Genomic DNA, 9239 nt, shown 5'->3' on the forward strand with positions numbered 1-9239 from the left:
TGTAATTTAATTTATATTTTATGAGGTGAGAAATGAATAAGGACAAGAGCAAGAGAGGACTTGAGAGAAAGAGAGGCAAAGAGGGCGGCCTTTCCATGCCCCCAAACAACAAGAGGACCAGTGGGTGTCGGGGGGTCAATTCCTTAAGCTTGTTTTCGCTCACCGGAAAGGTGCGGCCTTTCGTACGCGGCGGTTTCAGCTTCCTCTGTAAATTCCAATAGTACGGTACTGTTTCCACCAATTGCTAAAATTGAAGCTTTGATTTGGTCTCTTTGACAGCGACCATTATGCTAGTACCAGGACGCAAAACTTCTCAAAATAAGAAAACGTTACATAGGGTTTGGTTTTTTTCTCCTCATCCTTTGGCCTTTTCTTTTATCTTATTATTATTGTTATTATTGCCTTGTCATAATCATATGGGAAGAAGTGAATTAATGAAAGAGCTATTATTTTTTCCAGTTGTGTGTGCTTATTGCATACGCATGCATGCAGATATTTACAGGTGTCCAGAGACTGAATTAGGATGTGGTAGGAGAAGAAGAAGGTTGGGTAGTAGCCTTTTAGGCACTTTTGATTGGGAAAGGGCATTAGTATTTAGTAATGAATCTATTGATGTATCTTACAAGACAGCAGCATGACCAGCTCCACACCATAACACTGGCACTTTTGCTCCCAAAACTGCAGCATGGTGCCTGACCCCCGAGCCCAAAAGTGATGATGTTACGTAAACGAATGCTACAGCTGTATCCCCAATGTCCGCAGTAGCCCCTTGCATCACCATCCGCAGCGTCCCACCTGGCTGAGGTGCCCCATCTGGATTCAGCTTCAGCCCGGCGCCAACTGGAAGTTGAAACCACTAGATGGGGCTCAAGTGTGGGGTTTAGTTGAGTTGGCTAGAAAAGCTGTATGTTAAGTTAAAAAGCTATTATAAGATAGTGGTGGAACCCAAGGGCAAAAAGAGAAGTCACATCCCAATTCAGTAAACCAAGCGTGCCCCAACCATAATTGGGTTTTGATTGCACCTCTTTTTATCATCATTCCACGCTATGAAGGGCAGTGTATTTTAAAGATTTATCTTTTCTGGCATTTGCTTCTTGAACAATGTCATTCCACATGATGCACACAAATTTTCCCTAAGTTTATGTATACTAAAATTTGCAGCACATGGTTAGACGGTTAACTTGATAAATGATAAACTTATCATTTCGATTATAATGACCCTTGATGTTTCAATAGCATCATGATGTAAGCATGCCTTGGAGCATAAAGTTTTTTTATAGGAGAGGCTGAAGATATTTAATGTATTTTAGTGACAAACTATACATAATGAAATTTATTGTAGGTTAAATATGTTAGATGTCTTGATAAGTCAACCACGACTTTCTTGACTCCAACAAGTTTATCATTTAATTACGGATATGACCCTTCATCAAATATGGTTATATAGGTTAGTACGTTCATAACACGAAAATAATTGTTTGATTCAAATTTATTAAGATTCACATCATTTTCAAGTTATATCGTCACATCATGTTACCTATAATAGTAGTTTTTATGCTGATACGATAAGTATCATCAATGTCATAGTAATAATTTTAAAAATTGGAATTTTCAAACAACAACACGACGTAACACTTTCCCTAATAATAAGCATGATTAAGGATATCACACTTAATGAATGATCGATATTTATCAACCACATACAAACACATACTGTATTACTAAAGACTTGTCAAACACTTTCTACATATGGTACAAATTAGAAGTGTAGTTTTGGTATAGAGTGCAAAATTTGATTGGCTTTTGACAACACTCCCAACTTTATCCACATGAAATATTATATATGACCAGATTATAACCATGCACAACCAAATTTATGATATAGAGTTTAGTTATTTAAGCAACCGAATAAATGACTCAAACAAACTCACAACAGCTATAAAAATGTGGGATTTTTAACTGACAACCTAATAACCAAAATTTCACATGTTTTAGTATTTGTTAATTAGCCAATTATCTATGATCTCATACACTAACTCTAAAGTAAGCAAAGCATGGTTGGTCTATTAAATTTCGCTTGCTTTTAAGTTTGATCAATAATTGACAGATGCTGTCCTACTAGAGGCCAATGAAGCAGCTTCTCTTGTACCAAGTAGAAATATCAATGCAAGTGTAATTCTTTCGAGGTTTTCGCCACAAGGGACCGATGAAGAGCTTATTGAATCGACACAGCATTATCCGGACTGAAAGGGACTAGTTGGTGACCCATCACCTGTCATTAATTTATTTTCTATCGTATAAAAGATGGGGACAAGGTCTCACGTACGTCATATGCCTCTAACAAGTAAACTTTGGGAAATGAGGGTAACTGCGAGGGCAGATCAGTTGATCTACGATGGGTGTGCAAAATACTGCTCAAACTGCCTAGGCATGTGAGAAATTAAGCTTCCCCTGTGAAGAAGAGGACCAGAAGAAAGAAAAAGAACAGCAAAATCCGATTGAACAAGATTTTTCTCTCTTCAAATGAAATAATAATGATGAACGCTACATCATCATGATAGATGAACTGTACAATACAGGACTGCAGGTCTCTTTAGAGAAGGGGCGCGAAAAAGTGGGGAGAGAGAGAATCTAAACCTCCTTTTGACCAATTTTCTTTGTTCTTTTATTTTTTCATAGGAAGAAAGAAAGAAATACACGAGCTGACCAAGACGACGCTAGGAGAGAAGAAGAACTAGTATTTACAACCTGGAATTCCGTCTCTTTAAGGACCCCTTACTGCTCCATCATTCAGAACACCAGCAAAGAATTCTTAATATCATAGCCCAACTTTTCCAAATTGGGTTGCACTGCAAACTGAATCATCGGCGGTGGCCCACAAGCCAGAGCCAAAGTATCACCGGAAGCAGATGGGATGTGCTCCCTCAGAATACTCTCTGTGATGAAACCCAAACTGTATTTCCAACCCTTCCTTATGCTTTCTCCCACCACATACCACACCTTCAACCTCTCATGCTTTGCAGCCCAAGCATCAAGCTCCTCCCATAGCAATATATCATCTTCAGTGCGATTCGCATACACCACATACATCTCAGTGTCATCCTCTGGATCCTTCAACACAGCTTGAATAATCTGATAGATAGGCGTGATTCCACTGCCGCCTGCTATCATGGCCAGCTTCTTGGCAAACTTGGGTTTGCCATGCACAAGAAAGTTACCACGCCCAGTATATTCTATGTGACCCAGTGGACCCTTCACGTCCAGCGTGGCCCCCAACGGAAGCGAATCCAAGTACTGCGACATGAGGCCACCATTAGGGAATTTAGGGTGTACACCCTTGAAGTAAATCTTAACCACAAGCTCGAAGAAGCCCACTTCATCAATGTTGCTAGTCGGGGTGTAGGCTCGCATGCACAGCTTACCATCAATGGCAGCACACAGGAATATGTGCTTTCCTACGGGTAATCCCAAAACCTGATCTTCAGACGGCAATGCAAATCGAAAACGACGTACGTCATGTGAGATGGAATCCTTGGAGACGAGCTTGCATGGGATTTTCTCACGAGGAACGAGTGCAACGCTTCTCAATGGGGTAACTTCCTTGATAGGAGCAAGGTGAGTCAAGTTGGAGGCCCCATGTACCGAGGTGTTGGGAGATGATGCAGAGGAGTCGGAGGTGTAACCAGTGGTCATCAACTCACCAATTCGATAGTCCTCGAGAAGCTTTTTGGCTTTATCAGAGTGTATGGCGTCGAACTCCTCAGTGCAGTCGGTGCCAGCATTGATGAGGATGCTGTCGGTACCGCCAGGGTGGTCTTTGAGGAAGCGGGTGCAATCGTAGACGTGGCCGTGGACGACGATCCATGTGGAGTCGGCTGAGTTGTGTTTTTTGACCTCGGACATGGAGTACATTTGGAAGGAGGTGTTCATGAAAGGAGATGAGACACTCTTCTTCAGAGTTGAGTTGGCATCAGAGGATTGGACAAGGTGCTTTTCACGAGCCATCCATCCTCCGGATTGGTTTCCTGGAAGAGTTGGATGCTCGAATACGATTCCAATCTCTCCCCTGTGACGCTTGCACACGTTTGTTTTTACTCTGAACCAGCAGTTGTTCATCATTCCCTGCATAATTCCATTATTATTTCCCTAATCAGAAACGACAAAATGGAAATTATAGGAAAATCACGTCATAAACGCACGCCTCTCATGTTTACAACTATGACCCCCAACAGATTATTGGGCCACAACGGCACTGGACTGCGACAAACACGAATGAGCCTGGGCCTAACCCACGGGAGGTTGGGACCAAACAATTACCTCTACAGGCATAGGGAAGAGGAATTGAAGGGAGACAGGGATAGAACATACCATGACGTTCCAGATGAGCTTCTCAGGCTGGGTGTTGAGGGTCTCATCCCAGGCTCGAACCGCAATCTCTTTGGCACCAATGAGATCCAGCACCTCCACCTCCAGTGACCAGAAGCACCAGCACCAGTACTTGCCGTATTTGTTGGGCTTCTCTGGGTGGTCCAGTCTGCACACTTGCCATGTTTCTCCTCCGTCCATCGTCACCTCCACACGTGTCACTTTCTTCCCACCTCCTAATTTTTACAAGACATCCCATCAGTCACGTTAATCACGTAATCGCTTTGGGGTGAACCTTCACCCCATGGAATGTATATGCATGTAACAATTCTACAGAACACTTGATTAGTCGGGAACTTCTGCCTAAGCTCTTACCCCACCACTAAGTCATAGGGAATAAGAAAGAGAATCTTGTAGTCGTACCTCCCTAAGTTCAGATTTTATATCCTATAACATTATGTAGCTGTAGACTATTCCTAACAGGACCCACTCCTTGTGATAAAATACTTGAAGATACTTCTAATAAACTGGAGATTCCTGGAAGACAAGATTAAAAATAGGTGGGGGAGAGTCCCCATCACATACGCAACCATGTCTACCTTCCATGTTCTGTGGAAGAGGGAACTTTCAAAAAGTCACTGCCCCCCATTATTTTAATAAGAAGGTGCATCAAACAACAACAATTGCATATGACTGTACCATGGTAGGTGTGTCTTTTTCTCCCCCTCTTTCTTAATACTTGTTACGCTAGAGTAACAAAGTTAAATACAATCGTCATTAAATTAAGAATAAAAGGTATATGTGAAGGAACTAAATGAATAAAAAATTAACGGAAGGCATCGAGTCAGTTTTGATGTCTGGGGCATATGAAGGAGATTACCCTCTGAGAACTTCAAGGAACATTAATCCATGGAATTGCCTTTTGGACGTGAAAATAGGCAAGAGAACAGTTTTCTATGGTATGAGGACATATAATAGGCCATAATCTGAAATCTGAATGACTGCCCCCAAGTACCCACGAGTCCATGACATAATCCATAGTAAAAGAATAAAACCAAAAGATTCCATTAACAACTCACCAGAGTATGCGTAGCCCTTCAACGTGTAGGGCCTCTGAGTCGTCCAGGAGTTGATGGGTAAGATTTCTTCGTGGCATGGTGTAGTGATGACGGAGTTAATGTTCAGCTCATTAATGATGCACTCCGGCTTATACCACCAAGCTGCTCCATGTCAACCAAAATAGTAACATTACCTCAGATCCTCATCTTCGCCCATTTATAAAACCAAAAACAAAATATAGAGAATAGGGGGGTGGGGGGATGTGGGGCGCAGTGTACCTTCGGCGTTTGCTAGCTCGGCGTCGACGTGTGAAGGGAGGACTCTGTTGTCCTTGTAATGGTAATAACTGTCAGATTCTTGGGTGGTTACGATGATACGTTTGAGCCATTTTACCATACGGCCCCCAATGAACCCTGGAATGATCATCCTCACTGGGAACCCATGATCTGGTAATAACCGTTCACCGTTCTGCATGTAAGCCAATATGATATCTCGCGACGGATCCATCGCTATTTCCTTTTTTATGCTGGTTCCGTACTTGGAGCCGCCTCCACCGGGTAGATCTTCCGCGCCTTCGAAACACACATTCAGTCCCCCTTGCTTACGGCTCATGATGCCGCACCGTTTCAGAACATCGCGTAAGCGTACGCCGCGCCAGACCGAAGTGGACACCCCGGCTGCCCCCCAGTTGAAGCCAATCGTTTGCTTTACCATGTTCTGCTCTTTCCGACGGTTACCGGCGCAGACCAGTGTGACTGGAAACTCCCGAGTGGGGAACTCGTTCACGAGTTGGTCCATGGTGAATCTTGCGGGTCGCTTGACGAGTCCAGATACCTCCACGGTCCAGTTGTCCCAGGAGCCCTTGGGGACCGCACCGTGGTTGCGAACGTAGTGGAGAGGGACGGGCGTGATGAAGCCATGGTGCATGAGTCGGTTCAGTGGCGCCTCCGAGTTGAAGGGGTGTTTCCCTGTGAGACGGACCATGGAAGGGTTGCGCTGGATCCAATTATCCGCAGTTCCTTCGTCTCGTGAGTCCAAGACGGACGGCTCTAATTCACTGTTACCCTTGCGAACCAAATCTTTCCAATCGGGTTCATTTTCGTCGTCACTGGAGGAATCATCCTCCACTGCTGCAACGGATTTCTTGGGACGAGTGAATTCAGAGTTGGAGGGGAAGTTGCAACCACCGCCACGAACTGGCGAATCGGAACGGTGGTTGGAACCAGTTTTGAAGGAGCGAACAACGCCGTTGAGTGAGGATTCCAGCCGAGAGAACTGGCGATTATCAACGGATGCCGCCATTGAGGACAGAGAAAAAAAGTAAACAAAATCTTCTTCAGATTTCTCAGGACCAGACTAGGTTGTTAGTCTTCTCTCAGCCTTGTTCTGCTGAGAAGAAAATGAGGGGCAGGGATGGACTGAATATATAGGGTCGTAAGGCGGAAATGTGTCTGTGTGGAGGAGTGGGGTCCACATAACTGGACGGCTAAGGTTAAATGGCTGGTGACCTAGGTGAGTGTGATGGATAGAGCGAGCCGGCTGGGCAGTGGAGCCATGGCTCTAGTTGCCGCTCTCGGTTTGGGAATTTCGGAGCCACACAAACGTATCGTCGTATCCCAAACCCTAATAAATATCCACCACTTCTTCCCCCGAAACGACCATTTCACTTTTCAACCGACATGAGTGGCTTTTAGGAAAACATAAATTCCTAATAGCCATTTAATATATTTTGTACACTTTTTTATTTTTGTAATATTAAAGATTTTAAAGTTTTATTATTAAAAAAAAAAAAAAGCCTTTTAAATCTAACTTTTGAATAACTAGAAAAATTATAATATTTTTAAACAATGAAATAATCGTCAATATTTCCCAAAAAAATAAATGTTATATCTTAATTGACAATGAACACTACGAAATATGCTCCTAATATATATAATCTTAAGTTTGAATCTTATCATCAATAATGTCATAAATTTATCTAATATTAATTATTATCAAAAGTGTCCTCGTCTAAAAACTTTTTTCTCTTTTAATGTTTTTTCAATCATTTTCATTTTTTAACTTTTAAATCACACACTTTTTCTTTTAAGTTTATACCCCAATGAGTATTTTAATTTCCATCAATATAATAGAAGTAAAAATAAAATGGCAACAAGTGAATTTTAATATCTTTTTTCTTTACTTTCCTCACTTTTTTTATTATTCCATATTATATTATTTTTTTCCCTCCTTTAATTTTATTTACAACACTCATATTTTCTCTTTATTTGGTCATTTTCCTTTTTCATTTTTTCTTTCCTATAATTCCACATCTTACTTTTACATGCACATAATAAGTATGTTCTTTATAAAATATGAATATTTAATTTACAATTATTATGTTTCTTTATTTTCCATCTTGGTTAGCCCATTTCTTTGTATTTCTATGTTATATTATTTTCCATTTTTACTTTTATACTTTATTTCAAAGACGTTTTTTTTTCTCTTTTTTCTCATTTTTAAAATTTTTCCAACTATTTATTTTTGTATAATTCCACGTATTACTTAAATTCATCTATTAAATTATAAATAACTGAACAATTAAAATTTTAATTGTTAACACAACTAAACTCCAATAAAAGAATAGGAATTCAAATCTCCATAGGAATAATGACCTTTAACTTCTAAATTTAATGTAGCATTGAATTTCATGCTTAGAAATTATATTTTAGAAATGACTCAAAAATCTTAATTAAATAAAAATCTCATCTTGTATTATGTCTGAGAAAAATTATGATTTTCCACTTCTCATATATATTCTAATCACATGCATTTTTCAAGAATAGTTTTTTGTTCTTAAAAAAAAATTAAAAAAACTCTTTTTAGTAAATAAAAACTATTTTCTATTTTTTTATTTTTAAGAATGAAATATAAAATATTTTTAGATAATATCTTTTAATTATTTTTTAAGTATTATCTTAGAAAATAAATATACAAGTATGTAAAATTATTAAAAATAGATCAATGAATATAAAAATTATTTTTAAAAATATTAAAAATAGATTAAAAAGATTTCAAGATTCCAAATAAATTTTTGTTTTACAAAATATTAGAGAACAAATTTTAAAAAATTGTTATCAAATAACAATTTTTTAAAATTGGTTTCGAAAGAATTATCAACAAAACCTTATAATTTGATCTTCAACTTACAACCCAATTTCAATTTTATAATTTTAACTTACTAACCATAATAAGGAACGAAAATTCTCCCGCATTGTGAATATTAATTCATTATATGAAATAGGATCACAATTAATAAAAATATTAATTCAAAAAATTTTATAAATTATTTTGCATTCTTCTATAGCCTCATAATCCTTTTAAGTGCCACTACTTCAATAAAAATACCACTCATGTAATAGCCTTTGACTAAAAAGCTCTTAAGAAAATTAAAAATATGACTTATTTTCTCTATAAACAAATCAACCATTTTTCCCTTAGATTATACCAACATTTTCAGATTACTTGGTCAGAGTCAAAATGGATGCATTGACTTTGTTGAATGGAAGGACCATCCAAATAACATCAACCACAAGAATACAATGATAATATAATTTTAGAGAGAGAGAGAGAGAGAGGAATGCAAAGTCGAGCTGAATCTGTTAGTGCCCACAGTTTCATCATAAGGAGAGAGGGAAATGATTTGAGAAATTAGAAGAGAGATTTTTTGGGAAGTAGAGGGTAGTGTGGTAAGAGTGCAGGAGAGAGTAATGGAGGTAGGGCCAAGGGTTTATTAGAGTGCATTAATAGTTTGATTGTTTAGTAGATAAAAACAG

At 39.0% G+C, this 9239-nt stretch overlaps 1 protein-coding gene across 1 annotated transcript; it reads right to left on the reverse strand.

Moving 5' to 3' along the window:
- Positions 1 to 2493: 2493 nt before the first annotated feature.
- LOC117906574 (nitrate reductase [NADH]-like) lies at positions 2494 to 6817 on the reverse strand. Its single transcript, XM_034819662.1, has 4 exons — positions 5703 to 6817; positions 5445 to 5585; positions 4369 to 4601; positions 2494 to 4122 (listed from the first exon to the last, which is right to left on the reverse strand). The coding sequence occupies exons 1-4, from the start codon at positions 6724 to 6726 to the stop codon at positions 2791 to 2793; spliced, it is 2730 nt and encodes a 909-aa protein (XP_034675553.1). The 5' UTR covers positions 6727 to 6817; the 3' UTR covers positions 2494 to 2790.
- Between the last annotated feature and the right edge of the window lie 2422 nt (positions 6818 to 9239).

The sequence above is a fragment of the Vitis riparia genome, chromosome 18 (genome assembly GCF_004353265.1).
Source record: "Vitis riparia cultivar Riparia Gloire de Montpellier isolate 1030 chromosome 18, EGFV_Vit.rip_1.0, whole genome shotgun sequence".
Taxonomy (NCBI): domain Eukaryota; kingdom Viridiplantae; phylum Streptophyta; class Magnoliopsida; order Vitales; family Vitaceae; genus Vitis; species Vitis riparia.